We start from the raw sequence: 21,641 nt of genomic DNA, 5'->3' as shown, positions 1-21,641 counted from the left end.
TATGAGAAGATGTTTGAGAGATCTTTGATATAAGAATTTGGCAACTGAACATGTTATTAACTTGGTAATGGTTCAACTTCTATTTTATAACCTATTGATTGATTTTATATTTTAGTTTTGTGTAGTAAAAATGATATCGTAGTGCATCTAAGATCCGACTTTAATACATGGATTGAGTTGTCAGATGTGTGGCTTTTGTACTAACCATAGCATGATCCCTCTGTTTATTGTTTCATGGAGTATTATACATGATACTCTGTTTAATTAATAAATTTTGTAATAAATATTAGGCCTACAATTCAAGCTAACGCGTGTCGCCAGTCGGAGCCTATAGCAAAAGTGTATTCATTAATTCTAGAAAAATCAAAATTTCAAAAACGTATGACAATGACTTTTTGAAAAACAAAAAAAAACGAATACTCTTTCAAAATCTACAAAACATTCAAGGCCACCTTTGGATATGGTTTTTAGTTTTTTTTGTATTTTAGATTTAAGTTTGAGAAATTGTTAAAAATGCCCCTTTTCAATACCCTTTTTCAAAAATGCCCCCTTTGAGAGTCTATTTTTAAGTTTGTCCTCTTTTAATTTTTAATGACCATTTTACCCTTATTTGAAACAAAATTAGGTCCACAAAATACAAAATATTTTTTGGCGGGAAAAGTGATCCCGCAATTTTCCCGCCAAAACACTTGTAAAAACCTTTAAAATACCTTGCAAAATTTTCTTAGTAAAAATTTTTCCCGCCAAAAAATTTTCCCGCCAAAATTTTTTTTTTGCGGGAAAAATTTACAAGGTATTTTAAAGGTTTTACGGAGTATTTACAAGTATTTTGTAAGGTTTTACAATGTATTTTAAAAAGTTTTACAAGGTACTTATAAGGTTTTATAAGGTATTTATAACTTGTAAAACCTTATAAAAAACTTGTAAAACCTTATAACTTGTAAAACCTTATAAAATAGCTTGTAAAATCTTATAATATCTTATAAATACGTTGTAAAACCTTTTAAAATACATTGTAAAACCTTATAAATACCCTGTAAAAAACCTTTAAAATACCTTGTAAATTTTTCCCGCCAAAAATTTAACGCCAAAAAAATTGCGGAATCACTTTTCCCGTAAAAAAAATTTTTTGGCGGGTAAATTTTTGGCGGGAAAAATTTACAAGGTATTTTAAAGTTTTTACAAGTGTTTTGGCGGGAAAAATTGCGGGATCACTTTTCCTGCCAAAAATTTTTTTGTATTTTGTGGACCTAATTTTGTTATATTTCCTTATATATTTGTGATATCTTTTATTAAAAAAGGGTAATTTAGTCATTTTGTATATAAAAAGGGATATTTTTAAAAGCGGACAGCCACATGGGGCATTTTTAAAAAGGAGTATTGAAAAAGAGGCATTTTTGTGAGTCTCCCTTTTAAGTTTTAGATTTTGCTATTAGATTTTTGTTTAAAACAAAAAAAAACAAAAAATGTTTTTTGGTTTTTGAGAAAAATAACATAGATGAAAAAAAAAAAAAAAAACTAAATTACCTAAATTATATGAGAACTAAAAAAGAATTTCGATTTAATTTTTAGATTTTGCTATTAGATATTTGTTTAAAACAAAAAAAAAATGGATTTTAGTTTTTGAGAAAAATAACATAGATGAAACAAAATAAAAAATTAAATTACCTAAATTATACGAGAACTAAAAAAGACTAAAATCTTGAATGAGAGATTAACCTTTATAGCAAAAATGTTTTCTTAAATTCTAGAGAAACCAAAATTTAAAAAAACTTAATTAGTATGACAAAGAAATTCCAATAACCAAAAACCAAAAAAACACTTCCAAAAATCTATAAAACATTCAAGGCCTAAAAGTTGCAATATCTTACCTTAGCCCAACTCGGCCCATCATAAATTAATTAACAGGCCTAACAAACCCAAAAGTGAATCTTATCATAATTTCATTTCCTGCGAATATTCTCATCCCCAATCTTTTAATTCACAGACTCACTAGGGTTTTGGTTTCTCTCTAGGGTTTTAATCTTTCTCCATTTCTCTCAGAGAAATATGTCTTCTCTAATGGCGATTCGTTGCGCACGAACCCAGAAAATCGTCACAATTGGCTCTCTCCTTCATTTACGTTCTTCATTTCCCCGACTCTCCTCTCAATTCCACTCCTCCGTGACTCTAAACTCAATTCCGATCAAAAACCTAAGCACATCCGCCGCCACTAACGATTACTACCAGAATCCTCAATCTGGTTCACCGTCTCAACAACAACGCCCATATCCACCTCAAAGCTTCGACTCTCAGAGCTATCAGAATCAAAGAGTTCCACAAAACCCTAACCAATGGACTCCTCAACACGGTGGTCAAAATCCTCAACACGGTGGTCACAGGCCTCAATACGGTGGTCAAAGACCTCAATACGGTGGTCAGAGGCCTCAATACGGTGGTGCTGGTAACAATTATCAGAATCAGAATGTTCAACAAAGTCATCAGAGTCAGTATTACACTCCGCAGCAGCAGCAGCAGCAGCAACCACCGCGAAGCTCGAATCAAATCTCTAATCAGATGAATGAGGTAGCTCCTCCTAGTGTTGAAGAGGTGATGAGTTTATGTCAGCGTAGGCTTTATAAAGATGCTATTGAATTGCTTGATAAAGGAGCTATGCCTGATAGAGAATGTTTCGTTTTGTTGTTTGAGTCGTGTGCGAATTTGAAGTCGCTTGAGCATTCTAAGAAGGTACATGATCATTTCCTGCAGTCTAAGTTTAGAGGTGATCCGAAACTGAACAATATGGTGATTAGTATGTTTGGGGAATGTAGGAGTGTTACTGATGCTAAGAGAGTTTTTGATCATATGGTTGATAAAGATATGGATTCTTGGCATTTGATGATGCGTGCGTATAGTGATAATGGAATGGGAGATGATGCGTTGCATCTGTTTGAGGAGATGACGAAACAAGGGTTGAAGCCGAATGAGGAGACTTTCCTTACGGTTTTTTTGGCTTGTGCTACTGTTGGTGGTATAAAAGAAGCGTTTTTGCATTTTGATTCGATGAGAAACGAGCATGGGATTAGTCCGAAGACGGAACATTATTTGGGTGTTTTAGGTGTTCTTGGGAAATGTGGACATCTTATTGAGGCTGAGCAATACATCCGTGATCTTCCGTTTGAACCCACAGCTGATTTCTGGGAAGCTATGCGGAACTATGCTCGGTTACATGGAGATATCGATTTAGAGGATTACATGGAGGAATTGATGGTTGATCTTGACTCTTCAAAGGCGGTAACCAACAAAATTCCAACCCCTCAACCTAAATCATTCAAGGAAACAAATATGGTTACTAGTAAGAGTAGGATTCTCGAGTTTCGAAATCTGACTTTCTACAAGGATGAAGCAAAGGAGATGGCTGCAAAGAAGGGAGTGGTTTATGTTCCGGACACACGGTTTGTGCTTCATGATATCGATCAAGAGGCGAAAGAACAGGCACTACTCTACCACAGTGAGAGGTTAGCGATTGCTTATGGTATCATATGCACCCCACCGAGGAAGACACTCACAATCATCAAGAACCTCCGTGTGTGTGGGGACTGTCACAACTTCATCAAGATCATGTCCAAAATCATTGGTCGGGAGTTGATCGTGAGAGACAACAAACGTTTCCATCACTTCAAAGACGGTAAATGTTCTTGTGGTGATTACTGGTAGAGCGGCGTTTTTCTGTGCCTTTGTTTCGCATCATGTATAGCGCTCTAAGCTCTTGCCAGAACTTTGCTAGCAGTTGGGAAATGGAATAGTATTTGCTACGCTGTAACAAATTTCATCTGCTTTGAACACTTTTACATGAGTTATTAAGTTTATGTACTAACTTTTGAATAAGTTATTGCTTTATATCTATTATTGGTCTTATTCTGGAAGAACATCGGAGATCATGTCGATTCAAAGTTACAAGATTTCATGTTTTGAGATTAGATTGTATGAATAGTGAACGTTTAATTACACAATAACAGAGACTGATCTGTTCAGACATTGTTGGTAGACATCATCCTCATGAATTCTTCCATGTTAACCAATCCATCACCATCTACATCAACAGCTCTTACCATCCTCTTGCAGTCCTCTAAGCTACATCTCTCCCCAAGCTTCCTCAGAACCGACATAACTTCCTCTGCGCTTATCTTCCCGTCCCCGTTCAAATCGAAAGTCCAGAAAGCGTTTCGTATGTCGGAAGACCTAATCCCTCCACTTCTCTTGTATGCATCAATAAACTCCCTGAAATCAATAAACCCATCACCGTCCAGATCCACAGCCTTAAAGATCTTAGGCACATCCTCGATCGTCCGCTCTTGTCCTAGCGCTCTCAGCACCACCTTGTACTCTGTCTGAGAGATTTTCCCGTCTTTATCCGAATCAAACCTGCTAAAAACACGTCTCATCTCATTCACAGAAGGCTGACAGAAACCTCTTGATCCAGGTGAAGACAGCCCTGAGGATTGTCTATCTCTAGAAAACATCCTTGAAGGCTTCCTCAACATCTTGTTCTTGGAGAGCTTGTACTGCAACTCAAGAAAACTCACGTTTGACATGTCTGATTTTTGTATCTCCAATTTTTCTTAGGAGGAGGTTTATAAGAAACCCATTGATCCCACAATTTATATACTGCAAAATAAAGATGATTCCATAAGAGTCTTGACGTTGAAGAAAGAAACATGTGACTTTATTCCATGGCAACTTAGGCTTCATGTCAAGAGAGAAAGATTCGGATAAGATTAACAAGGAACAAGATCCACAAGGCAAAAGATCCATTCCTTTACTGTCCGAACTTGTTCATATTTTTAGGGTTATCACAAGACTAAGAATCTGATACCACAACTTTTTACAGTCAAAAATCAGTGATCATTTTATTAAAATACACTTGTGATAACCCCATCTGAGACTAATATAAACCAGGAATGGTAGAACAGTAGAAATGTTTTCTTCAATTACAGTCAAAAATCAGTGAACATTTTTGTACAAATCATATTTTAAGTATTTAGTCCAAAGTGTCATCATGAAATAAATTAGTCTCATCACACACAAACGACAAACACAACAAGATGTTGAAACAGAACAGAGGACAAATCTCATCCAGAAGAAACAATGTTGAAAATTAAAGCAAATATACTCAGATTAAAGACAGAGAACTAAGAGAAACTACAAAACCATGTTCTTGAGACCAAACAAAATGAAGGCTAACTCCAATGATATAGGTAAAATAAAACAGTAAATATAGGTAAGAGCAAAATGACATGCCCATTGCTTTCACCTAACTCCAATGATCGTCTTTATCCTTCATCTCCTTGTCCCTTCTAGTCTGATTCTGAATCTGATTCATCCACCAATGGAGGATGGACTGACTTGAGTTGTTTTAAATCGTTAACATTAAGATCCTCTGCGTGGTTTACAAAGGTGCAAACTCTACAATTTTCCTTAAACGCTTCACCAAAACCTTTGATTTCAACACGTTGGAGAGTGTTCCTTTCAAGATTGAAGTAAAAAACATAAAACGGTTGTTTTGTTGTATACTTGCGCATCGAAAACACTATCTCACCTGAGGCAGTCACTCCACCAATGGAAACGAGACGACGGAAGAATTTATCATCGGTCCAAGTATAGGCATATTTCGACCATTCTTGTTTCTCAACATCCTCCAGAATCCACAAACGCAACTCATTAATGGCATCAGCTTCTAGATTCTCCTCCACATATTTGTCGACATCTATACCCTCCTGATAATAAAGCTCATGAATGTCGACATCATCCTCCCAATAAATCACAGCTAATTTTCCCTTATAGTTTATCAATCGACAAAACCTTTCTACGTCAATAAAGGTGAATTTCTCAGACCTAACATCAAAGCAAACTATCACATAATCAGATATTTCATCATTCGGGCTGCCTAAGTAATACAAAACTCCATTGATGCATATCCCTTCACTCTTAATATCATGTCGATCATATCGTAAGGGACATTTTATCTTTCTCCACGTCAGATCTCCATCTCCAAATGTAAGAATTTTACTATCACCAGGACCAGATGGATAAACCATGGACAATACCTTGTATTGCTTGTCATTCGGGTCAAACCCGAAAAAGCTATACGCCTTTCTGTAAGTATACCGATTAGGTAAGATCGCATACCGTCCTGTGATGGGGTTACATATCACAGGTCTAGCCTCCTATCGATCACCATATAAATAGATCAAGCTAGAGGCGTAGCCAATTGAAAAATATCTCTTGTCAGAAAAATGATAGATCGGTAGGTTGTGTGGAGAGAACTTCACATGAAATTCGGCGGCTGCTACAAGAGTTGATGACGACTTCTCAAGCTGAGGCGATGAGAAGAATCTCCACACACCGTCTTGTACGATGGCGAATAAGAGGCGTGGCTTAGCCGAGGACCTGGCCAGGAACAAATCTTTAAAATATGGAGTAACAAACATTGATGCCCATCGCTTCGACACGCAATGAAACCTCGCCACTGACTTTGCAGGCAATCTTGACAATATCTCCAAGATGAGATCATTCGTTAAGGAATGTGAATTCATGATTTCCGATCGAAGGAAGAAAGAGATTTGTTAAAATTTAGATAGTAAGTAAAAAAGACCTAGAGAAACCAATTAACAAAAGCCGAAGAGCAAGTTAGCTATATAGGTCATGGCGACTATTATAGTCGGTCAGAAAAAACAAAAATGGGCCAAATTAAAGTCCAAGTGGACAAATGGGCTCTTCTTTAGTCACACAAATGGGCAAAAGATTGTCGTTTCAGACTAGTAATTTCGTTCTTGCGTCTCAAGATGTGGATATGGAACTAGAAGATGGAGATGAGTAGATATATTCATACGAGTCTGAAAACAAACGCCCTACACGACGTATTAGTAATGGGCCTAACTCAACACCCAAAAGCTAGCTCAAGGGAGGAGGTTTGCCTCATACTATATATATTGCCCAAGGATTTTATTTTTTTCCCGATGTGGGACTCTAACACACCCCCCCTGGACATCTGAAGCGTGAAGTTTGTGGGACTAGACATCCACGGATGGTAGCCCACTTTCGAGAAAGTTGAACCTTTGCTTTGATACCATACTAGTAATGGGCCTAACTCAACACCCAAAAGCTAGCTCAAGGGAGGAGGTTTGCCTCATACTATATATATTACCCAAAGATTTTATTTTTTTCCGATGTGGGACTCTAACACGACGATGTTTTGTTCTTCCAAGCTTTCTTTGCCGCATCCTTTCTCTCCTCGTCCTCGGTCCTCCTGGAAAACAACTCTGATTGTTTCTCCGGTCAACGGCTTTGCCATCACCTCTATCACTGTCTTCTTCATTCTCTTTTGTTGAAAAAGTGTAGCTTCTATGGTACATTCACCTTCTTAGTTTTCTCCATAGCCAAGAAATAAAGATTCTAACCAAAGTTTGCCAGATATATATGACAATCCAAATTGCCAAAAAAAAAAAATACCATTGAGTTGATAATTTGATTTTAGGGTCATTCATATACTGATTTTGAGAACTGGTCCCAAGATATTAAGCTACAGAGATTCATCCCATAGACAAGGAGCAAAGTGCAGATGCCAACTTAAACCAAACTCAATTCATAACATAAAAATTAAGATAACAACAATAAACACAGTTATTTTACACAGTAACTTCTTCTCCAAGACACCCTCACATTCATCATCATTAGGGTTTGGAGACAACTAGAAGTCTAGAAGTAGCTCATCTGGTTTGATGAATGTAAATTTTCAGGTATCCCCAACAAAAAGGGGACACTCTTAACTAAACGTCGCCATCCACCAGAGAAAGCTCTAAACCTCACCAGATTTAGAGCTCTAAACGTTCTCTACCTTATTCCCGAAGATACACATAAACAATAAAATTTGACGTATTACAACAAACAAACAAAAATTTGTAAGGTAGAGAACTGTGTCGTGGATTGTTATATTCACTTCCTCTGTCACCATTGGCTGATTCAGAGTCAATGGTTTATGGGTCTTGATTTTGGAAATTGGGAATCGAGTGACAAAACAACTTCATCTTTACATATACTATGAAACAATAGTACAAAACTATTAGATTCCGTAGTTACTTTCACAGCAAATTAATCTAAAATACTTATTTTCAAGAGATAATTGGGTCAGAGACTATGAATATGATGTAAATTAGTTTTTTAGTAATTTGACACAAACTCCAAAACAATGAAAAATATTTAACGTCTCATCTTGTCAATTTTAACCTTACAAGCTTCTGATATGTGGACCCCAAATCAACCATTGTGTAAGACAAATCCATTGAATTTTGTTGTTCTCGAAATAAAAAGAGTGAATTTGTGCAGAAATAAAAATGGGGTATAGGAAAAATACATTAGTGATTTTTGTTTTTGTTTTTGACAAGCTTCAAATAACCGTAGAAAAGGGGTTTGGATGTGCCATTAATTACAAAAAAAAAAACCAAAGTATGTTTTGTCCCTACGCGTGGAGGAGATACATGGTCTTACGACCAACCGAAAGAACAGTCTGACATTTAATAAATGTTCAACAGTTGGAATGAGTATTAGGCGACAATAAACAGAGCGAAGTGACAAATATTAAATGAAACCGACTTTAATTTGAATCTGTAACGAAAACGTATAGGCGAAAATTAAAAATTTTAAACCACTAACCTAATTGCGTAGATATCTATTAATAAATATAGCACTATATAGTTCAATATATGATTCTATAAAAGTGTATGAATATGTACTTAAATCTATAGATAACTATAAATTCCTTAACTAATTGAGACATGTTTACCCAAAGTGATAACCTTATCACTAGTGAGATTGCATCTAACAGTGACGAAGATCAAAATATCATCATCAAATTCATCGATCTCGGAGGGTTGTAAAGCCTTGAGAACGGCTTTGATCATATTGAGCTTTAAGTTCACGATGACACGATCACCGGCAGGTTCTTCTCCGTCGGCAAATAAACGAGAAAGAAGATCCATATCAGCCATCCTGCAAGAATAAAGGTGAAACTTTTTTAAAAATTTAGATCTACAAAGGGGAGATGACAACATGCAAGTTAAAAATGGAGATCCACGGAAAATTATGAGTGTCTATATGTAGATCTAAGTAAAATAAGTATAGATACAATTGGATCAGGAGAGGCGTAACAGAAAATTTAGAAGTTTAAGTTTGGAAAATAGCAGTCGAAATTAGAGTGAGAGAATTGAAACGACGGACGGTAAGACCGGAAAAACTAACGAAATCGAGAAACAAAACTTCGTGTAGAAAAACGTTGAAGTATCATGGTAAGCCTCTGCAGATTTATCTACCCTCCGGCTTACCGAGTTGGAAGACGATGGGAGTAAGAGTTTTTAGAGAAAGAAAAGAAGGGATGAAGATGAAGAGAAATAAAGTTAATCCAAGCGTCTATTCTCTCGTGTGAGGGTAAAGAGGGCAAAAAAATGGGCTGAAATTAACATTGTCATGTGTTCAAAAAGATAAAACAGAAAATTTTAATACCCTTAGATCGGTTGTTTATGAGCCAATTATCTCAAATAAAAAAGCGTGTTATTATAACTATCCGATTCTTGGATGTCTAGTTTCTCTCTTGTTCATCATCCCTACTTTTCATTTTGTGAACCATAATTCCCATCCGCCTTTAACATCTCCGCCATATTTTTTTACCCTTTTTTTGCCATGAGACCAATTAGTAATTTATGGTACAGTGTGGATGAGGAAAAAAAAACATGGAGATAAATCACGTAGTGATTTGTAGGATCGGTAGATAAATCTTTGAAACCTTTAAACTTAGAAAACCGTCAGACGAAGGTGAGGCTTACAGGATGAGAGAAGGTGTGAGGGCCACAGACGGTGGTGGTCGGAGTGTTTCAATAAGTCTTCAATCACAATTTTAAGAGATGAAACATCTAAGTCTCAGAGGTTCAGTATTTTATAATATTTCTCTAATGATGAACATTTGTCTTAAAAGTTCAAGGGAGTTCTCACATCTTGTAAAGAAAAATCAGTTCCATATTCCCCCTTTGAATTATTTTTATGCTTGTGTTTGTTTAATATTAAACCAAGCAAATCCCATTTTACTAATATATGTGTAATATATAATTTTTTTTTTGTCAATAGATATAATTCAACTAATTGATTTAGAAATCCAAACTAGAGAAGCTGCTTAAGTAAAAGAACACTGAACAATTAATCGCCTAGGAGGCCGATTTTGGATTTCTTGAAATTTTTTTATTATAAATTTGTTGAAATTTTGAGATGAGAACTTTTGTTTTTTTTTTTTTTAAATTTTTCATAGTCCAATGGTAGGTTCTCTAGTGAGGTTCTCTTAGGAAAAAAAAAATTATTAAAAATATTCTTTCATAAAACTTAATAATTATTACAATTCATAAAAATATTAAACATACATTATTTTCAAACATTTCAAAAAAGATTGGAAAAAAACAAAACCGGAATAACTATTAGTTGTACTGTTGATTGTTGCGAAATTTTTGCCATATATGTTCAACCAAATTAGCTTTCAATTGACAATTTCAAAGTTTAATTTTAAATTTAATAATTTCAAAGTTTAGGAATTTCATTGGGGCTCTTAAAAATAAGTTTTTGAAAATAAAATTAGGTGTTTAGTGTTTTGAAGTTTTGAAAAGAAAGATTTGAAGTGTTTTGGTTCTTAAAAAATTTGGTTACAACATTTGTATGAACATAAAAGAACACATATATAAAGCAAAGTGCATAGCAACGTGTATAGCAAAAAACACATAAACATGTATGAAAGAACACATAAAAGAAAACAAATTTACACGCCGAATAATCCAAAAACAACAACACATTGTAATCTCTCTATCTATACAAATTTAAAGTTGAAACTCCAGGAAAAGGGATAAAAGAAGGCAGAAACTATGCAAAGAAGCCAATTTTCTCATAACTTGCTAGAGATCACATCTCGGGAAAGCTTGGTCGGGTTTACAAACTTGTCTTTGGTATCTGCAATAAACTTGGCAAACTGAGATTCTTTCTTTTGTTTGTTATTACCATCTTTGAGTAACTTAGGCAGATTGGATAGAGGCTGCTCAGTCTTTGGTGATAGCAGTGATGGCATCAAAGCCCAAATGGATGAGAGTTCTTGGCTTGGTTGATCAAGTGTTTGAAAGATCTTTATGTTCTGCATATCTGTTTTAAGACGGGAACAATAATAAGCAAACACTTGTTAAGGACACTTAGCACATGTAAGGCAAAAGAGAATGCAGTTTCAGGGTATGCAAAGAAATCTATGCAAGATTATGGAAGCACAACATAAACAAGAATTGATCACAAATCTGATTCAAGACGTTAACGGAATCAATATAAAATGGTACAATTCACAGTATACAAAATGGATACTCTTGAGGCTTCAGATAACAACTTCTTAGCCACTCTGCTTCATCCTTGTTACCAAACCTCAACAAGCTGCTCTAAATTGAAACAATGACATATACTTAAACTGAAACAATGACATTTACTAAATCAGGCTCACATAAACTATTATACACACTATAAGCAGAAGCTATGCACCTGCATCTCGAGTACATGTTCACTAAACCACAACGAACATAAGAATGAGAATCTAGATTGATTTTCAAACAAAATCCATGAACAGACCAAGCAGTGAGTAACAAACTCGGATCAATCAAACCAGTCGTTAGGGCTACCATTGTATAACAATTCGGTACATATCCTCGATGTTGCATCAGGTAAACAAATTGATTCCTTTATCCCAAAATCCAGAACGTCTTCTCTCCGATGGTGTGTCACGAACTCAGACACACCAAAATTTCACACATTTTTACACTCCCCACTCAACCAAATCGGAAAATTTTTGGCTCTGCAAGAAATCGAGAGAGAGATAGTTGGGAACTCGAAGAAATGAAGAAATGAAGAGAGGGAGGGTTTTTGTTTGTTAAATATAATCACCCAATCAGCTCCTGCCACGTGTTCTGCTCTCTCACATTTCCAAAACTCTCTTAAGAGAAACGATTCTCTCAATAATTATCTGTTTTGATTTATTTTTAATCATCTAAACAAAAGAGAACCCAACTAAATTATGAGAGAACCTCCCATTGGAAGTGCTCTTAGACTTGAACAAAATCGGCCGATTAATTAATCGCCTAGGCGGCCGATTTTTTGAACAAGAATATTATTATATATAATATTATTTGAATAAAATATATTTTTGAATTTGTTTTTTTGGAATATGAAAGATAACTTTCTAAAATATGTCATAATATAATATGTTTATCAATTAGAAATATATTTAAATGAAAAGTTTCAATTGTAAAAGTTAAATGGAAAATATGATGTGACACACATGTGGACAATGAAGTATCATCACCATAAGAGAGACAAACTAAGTTAAAATATATAGATAATTAAAATGCTTTAGATAAGCCTGAAATTGAATAATCAACATACATTAGTATTCTATTGTACATTCTTCGTAGCATAGCTCTTTGGCATCAAGATAATCTTCTTCTTTAAAACAAAATTTCTTCTTAGCTCTCGGTCTGAAACAACACAAAAAAAAAAAAAAAAAAAAAAAAGATTACATTTTGTAATCTTGCAAAAGGTTTTGATACACGGTGGTATTGTAATATTGAGCATCGATCTATGTATCTCTCCACCCTACACATTGATTTGAAACACAAACCAAAATTTGACCAACGGAAAAAAAGAGACCATTTGATATATATGTGTGTGTATATAGAGAGATAAACCTATGCTTACACTCATGTAAAGCAAAGAGGGAGAAGATGACTAGGCATATTAGAGCTATATGTGATGATTTCATGTTTTGGATCTCTCAGATGACCTACTTGTGGTTCTTGTTTGTTGTAATTTCTAAATACATAATCCTCCATTTTTACAGATTTTATACCATTTCCAATATCTAAATTAATTTTTTATAATCTACGAAATTTCAATATTTTAAATATTTAACCAATTTTCCATTTTTTTTTTTGTTTAGTCTATTGGTAGATGGATTTATGTAGATTTGTTGATATTGAAAGTTGCTAGATTCTAAAAAGTTAGTAGATTTAAAAATCGTATCAATCAACATTTAAAGTTTCTAGTAAAAGATTTTGATGAATTTTTCATAAACTGTCAGGTATATATTAACTTTTTCTGAAACTATTCAGTTATGATTTCCCACAAAACAATATAATTTTTAAAAGTTAAATAATCTTTATTATTTTATTTTATTGTTGAAGAACGGTAATAATATTTTTTTGTTTGTTTAGTGGATATATAGTAAATATTATAAACTTAAATGAATTATACATTATGTTGTTTAAACTTTAAACATTATGTTAAAATTAAAGTTTCTTTTTTAAAAAAGTTTTCCTTTTCTTAAATAGAAGATTTGTGCGAACTAATATATTTTTATGTTTTTCTAATTTTTTCAAATATTTTTTTCTATATTTTTAATTTTGTTTATATAACTTTTTTTTTTATGTGTAGCATAATCCACTACCCATTAGTTTTTTTTTCTTTTTCATATTGTTCTATCTTATGCACCATTTTAAGGCTATTTCATCTTAAAAATCCAACCATCTTCTTATGTTGTTGTTTGCTTTCGTATTGTTTATGTCATTCTCTTGACGAATTGGCACATTGTATATGGGAGTCAAAATATAGGTTTTTCTATCTCAACTAAGTAGCTTTATGGTTAGTTCAAAGGAAGTTAATATTAAAAAAACAAAAAAGAAATTCTCCTAAATTTTGTTTCATGTTAAAAAGTGCAAGAAAAAGCGGTGATACTGTACTATTCAAGTTAGTGAAAATTAAACTCTCTTAAATCAATCGTTTTTAAACCACCAATGGATAACAAAATGATTTATTTTACTTGTAGAGGAATTTTGGGTAGAACACTAAAGTTACTTCGTAGTTTCAATTTAGTGGAAATATTTTGATTTTTTAGAAAAAATCTTAGTTTTTTTTTTTATGGAAGAATCCCTCAGTTGAATGCTTCATAATTTGATCATCTATGTGTGCATGTGTTTTTGTTTGGATCAAAGATCATACAAGTCTCACAGATCATGTTTATTTCAAAAACGTTGCAAAGATTTTGGAGTCAAGTTTACTTCAAATCATTGGTTTCGAAAAAATCATGTATGTACCAAAAATACCATTATTACTACTAGGTTTACATTTTTGGGAGTTTCAAAATAGATATGATTTTATATATATCATAAAAAAATGATCAAATGTTTGCGAGAACATATCGATAAACCATATTGCATGATATTAAATTTAGATAATGGTATAACTTTGTAATATATTTTGATCTAACTAATACAATTGTACTTAATAGTAAAAAAATAGTTTGTTTTCTAGACTTCGAAATAAGTATTGTTTTTGTTATGAATAATTATATGTAATATATGGATGCCCATTATATGGTGCATTAGTAGATTCTAGAAGTCTTAATCTTTAACATAAACCCTAATATTGTAACTCTAAATATATGTTGTATCTTGTACAATTGATTAATAATAGAGAGAACAATTCCCGAATTCTCTTTGTTCACAACACGTTATCAACACGAGACCCTAATCGACTGAGCTAAAAGAGATCTTTGCAAAAATCCTTAATTGATACCATCTCTGGTGTCTTCCTCTTTCAATGTTTATCCGTTTCCAATCAAGATAAGTAGTCATACCTTATCGATGCATATTTAAATTATATCATATTGTTTGCTTTATTAACTTTACATTCGTTAGTTTAGTATAAGTGACTTCATCTTTAAAAACCGATCGGCTCATGCTTTATAACAGAACGTGTTTGCTTAATTATTGAGATTATGATTGTTTTATCATGTTTATTGCTAGATGCGCATATCTATGGTTGAATCTTATTGCCAGTATTATATGAAACCCATGTTTTAAAGTAATCGCGTCATGGTCATGCCCTTTTGTTAGGAAGTAATATATGCTTTAGCCATTCAATATGTTGGTTTAATTATTGCTAGGTGGATAGATCTGTTTAATATCACTTAGCTTCATAATTCTCTCAAACCAAAAGCATGATTTATTATTTTATTGTCTTATCGTATCACACTCACGTTTGGTTTTTCTTTGGTTTGGATATTTGAAGACGTCATCTTCATTGTCTCGATGTTGTCTCCGATTCGGTATGCTTCCAATGCCGTCTTCTTCCCAATTCTCTTTACCACCGTTATTGAGATAAGTATTATTTACCAATCGTATCACTTAGATCGATTGATTAATTATTGAACCATGTTACTTAACTTGTCTTCGTGGTCTCATGATGTCATGATTAATGAATTAAGATTTACTTATTGCTTCACTCTTGGTTTGGTGAACCGGTGGATTTAAATTGGTTTAGAAAATTGATAGATACTCTTTGATGTGTTAATTATAAATTATATAGTTCTTGACTGTATTAAGATCTGTTAGTATGTCGTTTTAGTAATGCTTAGTGGTTTGTTGATCGGTGTTATTATAGGGGTATTGTTTATAACGATCATCTCATGTTTCGTAATATTTTATTCGTTTGTCATGTTGGTTTAATTATTCTATAGCTAGAGACCTAGAGTATACTGTATATGCTTGCCAAAGAGATCTGTAATAGTTATTAATTAATTGCTTCAAGATTTATTGATAATTTGTTGTTTCTCTGGTATATCGTTGGTTTGCTAAACCAAGATTTATATTTTATTATTTAATTACCGAGATACATTAAGGCGTTGATCAATTTATTTTTCATGTGATTTAAATTGTTGATCGTGAAATTTTTTTTTTGTCAACCACACATTAATTAATAAATAACTCCTTGATTGGTTGCCCAATTAGGAGGAGAATAGTTTACAAAAGTAGCTTCAGAAAATAAAAGTCTAGAAGAACGGGCTAAGCAGTCCACTTGAACATTACATAAACGAGAAATAAGAGAAAGCGAGAAGAACGGGAAAGAGACACGGAGAAAACCAAATTCGTCTAGCAGATTGGAGAAAGCAGGCCATTCATCCGGTGACTGTATCATCGAGACTAACTCCGAGCAGTCTGTTTCAAACACCTGACAATCGATCCCTCTTGAAAGGATATTCTTCATAGCCCAAATTAAAGCTTTCATCTCCGAGTGAAGAGGGGAGGGACACCTCCGAAGGCACTTTGCACCGAGCAGTATCGTTTGATTATTTCCTTGAAAACACCACCATCCTATACCCATTGTTGGATCTGAATTTTTCCAAGAGCCATCAATCCGACATTTTATAGATTGAACCGGTCGTTCCAAAGTTTCCGTAATAGAACTAGTTTCGATCGGATCCAACTGAGCTTCTTCCCACAATAATTTTTCACTCAAAGCATGATTTAAAATGTCTCTGGGTTCAGATTGTAATCCCTTGAAAACCTTTTTATTCCTATCTTTCCAGATGAACCACAAAATCCAAACATAACTGAAGGTTTTCTCTCCCCCATCCAGATTAGATGGTAACCTCCAATAAAGATAATCTAGATTTGAGAATTCCGAGGTTAGAGGAAAACTACCTATTGCCGTAGGTATATCGGATAATTCCCATATTTTCTGAGAATGAGTGCACTCAAATAAAACATGATTTATTGTTTCCTCTGCCATCTCACACCTTTTACAGAGAAAGTCACATCGGATCCCTCGATGTGCTAATTTTGAAGTAACTCCTAGAGATCCCGTAGCAATTTGCCATAAGAAATGTTTTAGTTTTGGAGGAGCTTTGACTTTCCAAGCTTGTGCTTGTAAATTCTTATAATTTGGGCCCCATTCGATCGTTTCTGTCATCTCTCTAGCAACCCGATAGCCTGATTTTACTGTATATCTTCCTGATCTTGTATGATACCAGATAAGCCTATCTGGCTTATAAACTTTGCTAATAGCCAATCCCCTAATAAACTGAATATCCACTGGATCCAAAAATTCTTGTAAAATGGGAAGGTGCCATTCTTTAGTAGCCGGATTAATTAAATGGTTAACCATCAAACTTGGAAGTAATGTTTTTCCTCTTCCATTTGCGGGCCGTGGGTTAACATCAGGAATCCATGGATCTCGCCATACCGATAGATTGAAACCCGATCCTAGTGACCATCTAGCTCCCATTTCAACTAATCTTTTAGTTGAAAAAATACTCTTCCATCCAAATGATGGAGAATTTGGTTTTTTTGCCTGTAAAGGATGAATATTTCTGAAATATCTACTTTGTAGCACCCGAGCTACTAAAGAGTTCGGATATTGGATTAAACGCCAATACTGTTTAGCCAACATGGCATCATTAAAAATGTCTAGGGAATGAAAGCCTAAACCTCCTTCTTCTTTATCTTTATACATTTTTTCCCATGCTATCCAATGGATCCCACGATCTCTCCCATTGGAACTCCACCAATAATTAGAAATTTAGATTTATAAAATTAAATATTTATTTTATTTGTTTTGTACTCTTTTTGAAGCGATGGATTACTATAAAAGATGAGCAAATATTTATCACTGCCAACTTCGTCTTTGTTTTGCACTCTCTACGATGATTCTTCCAACTTCGTCACTGCAAATATTTATCACTGCCAATTTTTCGATAAATTACAAAACAATGTAGATACCTGATAGAAAAAGACTTCCTTCATACCTGTAAGAGTAATTTAATCAGATTAGAGGTTCCCTCAGATGAACAAAGCAAGTAAAAACCAGAATTTGTCTAGATGTCTTTGCGCTACCCTATCTTCCCAGAAACTACCAGTCATAAGCATCAATGAACGACAACATCCTTTTCAAGAATCCTCTCATATGCATAGAATCAGAAGTTACAGCTAACGTTTGGCATATAATGTGCATGCTATATAATTTTAGAAGGATACGATCAACTGCTAGTAAGTCTAAAGATCGCCTGAAGCGTGATAGACTTATTGGTTCCAATAGAGCAAAAGTTAATATGGCACTGAGGAAGCAAAGGATCTCCAGAGGAGCTTAGACATGAATAAGGAAGAGATTCAGGTACCTGAAAATTATAATGAGAATAAATCTCAACAAGTTGAGTCATGTCTAAAATAAAATGGAACCAAAAAACAAATCGACGTCGTAAATATTTTGCATGCATTGGAGCAGTTGATGATGGTATGGATGAAAATCGAGGATCATAAACCGCGGTTAATAAAAGAAGATTTATGGAAAAGTATATATAAAGTGATGATTGGCGCCAATCATGAAAAGAAGGAAAAGAAAACTAGTAAAATCTCTTGAAGAGAAAGTATTTGGACTAGAAGCCCGTAAACTTGAAGGTGTAAAACTAGTGGGAGATAAGTAGATTTTTATGAGATATAAAGCATCTTTAGTGAAAAAAATAATCCTCACAAAGATATGGAATGTAAGAGAAAGAGATATACTCTCATCTGGTGGATGCAACTATAGAAATCCCTTATTGGTTCATGAAATTTTTCGGAATTACAAATTGAACATCTACCAAAAGAGATATTATTCCAAAGATCTTTTGCAGAATTTTACATGGAAAATGCTCACTTATATTTAGTCCTGAAGAACCATAATAATTTTGAAAGCTAAAATAGTAAGTTTTATAAGGAGAGTATGCATAACTCCTATGTAAAAGATAAAAATTTAGAAGATTGTATGCAAAAGATTATTTGGACCTGATATCTAAGTAGACAATGAAATAATCTTCTATCTGAAAGAGATATTATGAACTAGAAGTCCAAAGACCCGAGAGGTTATATGATAATCATACCAGTTTGTTCACTAAGTTTCTGAATATAGTGATTCCCGGAAAGATGATATATCTGACTGGAATGCATATCCTGAAGATGATGATTCCAGGAGGAGAAATATGATTATGTGCGTAGTTGTACTCTTTTTCCCTTATCATTGTTTTTATCCCATTGGATTTTTCCATGAAAAGTTTTTAACGAGACAACAGAAAATACGCGAATGATACACACCTAAAGAAAAATTTTGTGTCTCTAATGATGAAAGACTATCATTTTTCAAAGTCTTTGTCATACTCGATGAGATCATTAGAAGAAAAGAGGATGATAAAGATGAGTCACTTGCGAGATCCATGACCTATAGAAGAAAGGCGATATATGTGTTTTACAGATGTGTTCAAGTGAAGATTTGGCGAACCTATTTACCAAGATGTTTCCAATTACTACTATCAAGAAGTTACTTCATCATATTAGATTACATCATCTCGAAGATTTCAAGTGATATATTCATGAGGGGAAGTAAAAGCGCGATGCACTCTTTTTCCCTTAACCATGGTTTTTTCATTGAGTTTTCCTGGTAAGGTTTTTAATGAGGCAGCATCTCACATGCGCATTTGAGACCATATTCTTATAATGGTCATTCAAAGGAGAGTGTTATGAATAATTATATGTAATATATGGATCCCATTATATGACCCATTAGTAGATTCGAGAAGCCTTAATTTCTAACCTAAACCCTAATATTGTATCCTTATATAAATGTTATATCTTGTATAATTGATCAATAACAGAGAAAACAATTTCCGAATCTTCTTTGTTCACAACAGTTTTAAACTTCTTTTTCAATAAATATGTACCATTTTTAATCTTAATATAACATTTGGTAAGAAAATAAATAAAATACTCAGAGTCAACTTTTCCAATACAAAAATATTAAAACGACGCTTATATTGGAATGTATAGTCAACATTTTTATTCCAAAACAATACGAATAAATATATTGCACAATAATGAAAATAATGGGGTCAATATAATTATTACCATTCACTAATGATAGAATTATGAAATAATCATTATCTCGATGCATTGACTATGACCATAAATTTGTATCATTTGGCATATGTTTGGAAGTAAATTCAATTTTGATGTGCAAAGAGTTCAATTCCATAGAACAACATAACCTCAAAAAGATTATAACATTTTGGTTTAATTCGGGTTTAAGTTTTGGTCTATTGGTTTGATTTTGAAATATAATATAAATATAAACCAAATCTAATATATATATTAGTGTGGTAAAATTTTAATCTTGGTCTATATCCAATTCTTAAGTAAATTATATTTCTATTTTAAAAAAATATTTTAATTTTATTTTATTTCAGTTTGAAATCGCTTAAGGTCTTTCTGATATTTGAAAAGGATCTATTTATCCAAAAACAAAGGAAATTTTTTAATTGTTGGATTGATATTTTTGACTTCGTTTAGATTGAAAAGTTTAGTTTATCTTAATGGCCACAATGAAATTTTTTTTGTCAACACAATAAACTTTCAATATTATTAAATAAATAGTAATTAATTTTACATCTTAACAAATCATCTACCATATCTATTTCTTTTGACTGCCATCAGTGTTAAACTCTATTTAAATAAAATTTTGCGTTCTTTTTTATTCACATATCCAACAAAAATAAAACTCAAAACGAGAGATCAAAATCAAAGAGTGACCATGGCTGTAAACAAAATAAAACTTGCATGGGTAGAGAATGATAAGTCAAGAGCAAAAAAACTGAAGAAAATACGTGTATGGTTAATGAAAAAGGTAAAAGAAGTAACGATATTGTGTGCTGTAAGGGCTTGTATGATCATGTTCAGCCCTAATAACGTTGAGCCAATGGTGTGGCCATCTGTTGAGAAGGCTTATGACCTTCTAGACGGTTTCTTTGCCTTACCGGAGATCGAGAAGAATAAGAAAGAGATGAGTCTTGAGACATACCTAAAAGAGAAGACAAAGAAGGTTCAGGAGCAATTCATGAAAACTCAAAAGAAGCACATGGATTATGTCACTGATCAATTGATGGAGGAACTGCATCGTGTTCGTAGAATTAATGATCTTAGCTTGAGTGAAATTAATGCATTGATATCTTTTTCAAGGGATAATATCATACTTCATAGAAAGGAGCTAGAATTTGTGCAACATTCTCCTCTTCGCGATCCACCGGTGCCTCCATTTGAGGTGCAATTCGAAGAGCTCACGGCCACCGCAAATGATGTTATTATACGAGGTGGTCAGGTTGATGAGAGAACTGGAAGAATTATGAAGAAACAAAAAGGTTTAGCATTGGTAATGCACTTAGGGGGAATCAAAGTCATTACTTAGTGGATAAATGGGTTTTTGCGTCTCCTGAACCGCCTAAACCTAGAACCTCCCAACCAATCGACATGGATTTGGTATCTTATAACAAAAGTCCAAACCATGTTTTATACGAAGGAAGCAGTAGAAAAGAAAACCCTAATTTAGATATAGAGCAAGTTAGGGCCCCAGTGATGACCTACCATGGTTTGGTTGGGTTAGTCTCTCATCAGTTACAACATCGCATCATCAATACTCCAACCATGGATACGAGTGAACCAAGACAACACCCTTTTGATTTCATGAGCCGCAAGTTAGGTGTAAAAGAGGAAGGAAGCACTGTTAACAATGGCGACTCACAATTTCATGGGGGAAGCAACACTAGAGCAGTCAACGATGGTATCCATCAAGAGCCACCTCCTAATGGAACAACCATTGGAGAAATTAATGGTGGGGAAGGTGATGCTGATGTGACGTCGTTTGATATGAATAAAGTTTGGCCGTCCATTAACAATAATCATTTCTAG

General features: G+C 33.8%; 4 protein-coding genes, 1 long non-coding RNA gene and 1 pseudogene across 6 annotated transcripts; 2 read left to right on the top strand and 4 right to left on the bottom strand.

Moving 5' to 3' along the window:
• The first annotated feature begins 1,878 nt into the window (after positions 1 to 1,878).
• On the top strand, positions 1,879 to 3,905 carry LOC9319983 (pentatricopeptide repeat-containing protein At2g15690). Its single transcript, XM_021031728.1, has one exon. The coding sequence runs from the start codon at positions 2,050 to 2,052 to the stop codon at positions 3,694 to 3,696; it is 1,647 nt and encodes a 548-aa protein (XP_020887387.1). The 5' UTR covers positions 1,879 to 2,049; the 3' UTR covers positions 3,697 to 3,905.
• LOC110230037 (calmodulin-like protein 1) lies at positions 3,872 to 4,622 on the bottom strand. Its single transcript, XM_021031729.1, has one exon. The coding sequence runs from the start codon at positions 4,572 to 4,574 to the stop codon at positions 4,011 to 4,013; it is 564 nt and encodes a 187-aa protein (XP_020887388.1). The 5' UTR covers positions 4,575 to 4,622; the 3' UTR covers positions 3,872 to 4,010.
• A 463-nt stretch (positions 4,623 to 5,085) lies between these two features.
• On the bottom strand, positions 5,086 to 6,889 carry LOC110230036 (annotated as a pseudogene).
• Positions 6,890 to 8,513: 1,624 nt separating this feature from the next.
• On the bottom strand, positions 8,514 to 9,728 carry LOC110230035. 2 transcript variants are annotated; one of them, XR_002333283.1, is made up of 2 exons: positions 9,277 to 9,728; positions 8,514 to 9,027 (listed from the first exon to the last, which is right to left on the bottom strand). It is a non-coding gene; the product is annotated as an uncharacterized LOC110230035 (long non-coding RNA). The 2 variants fall into 2 exon arrangements; XR_002333284.1 differs by having other exon boundaries at positions 9,360 to 9,727.
• Positions 9,729 to 12,288: 2,560 nt separating this feature from the next.
• Positions 12,289 to 12,924, bottom strand: LOC110229690 (EMBRYO SURROUNDING FACTOR 1-like protein 7). Its single transcript, XM_021030388.1, is given in 3 exon segments — positions 12,289 to 12,622; positions 12,625 to 12,695; positions 12,787 to 12,924. Coding segments are annotated over 3 exon segments (282 nt in total). The 5' UTR covers positions 12,860 to 12,924; the 3' UTR covers positions 12,289 to 12,484.
• A 7,592-nt stretch (positions 12,925 to 20,516) lies between these two features.
• On the top strand, positions 20,517 to 21,641 carry LOC110230145. The gene is given in 3 exon segments (XM_021032144.1): positions 20,517 to 20,596; positions 20,598 to 21,064; positions 21,067 to 21,641. Coding segments are annotated over 3 exon segments (1,122 nt in total).

This window comes from Arabidopsis lyrata (assembly GCF_000004255.2).
Source record: "Arabidopsis lyrata subsp. lyrata unplaced genomic scaffold ARALYscaffold_3, whole genome shotgun sequence".
Classification (NCBI taxonomy): Eukaryota; Viridiplantae; Streptophyta; class Magnoliopsida; order Brassicales; family Brassicaceae; genus Arabidopsis; species Arabidopsis lyrata.
Note: the sequence above shows the minus strand (reverse complement) of the source record. Positions and strands in the feature narration are given on the sequence as shown.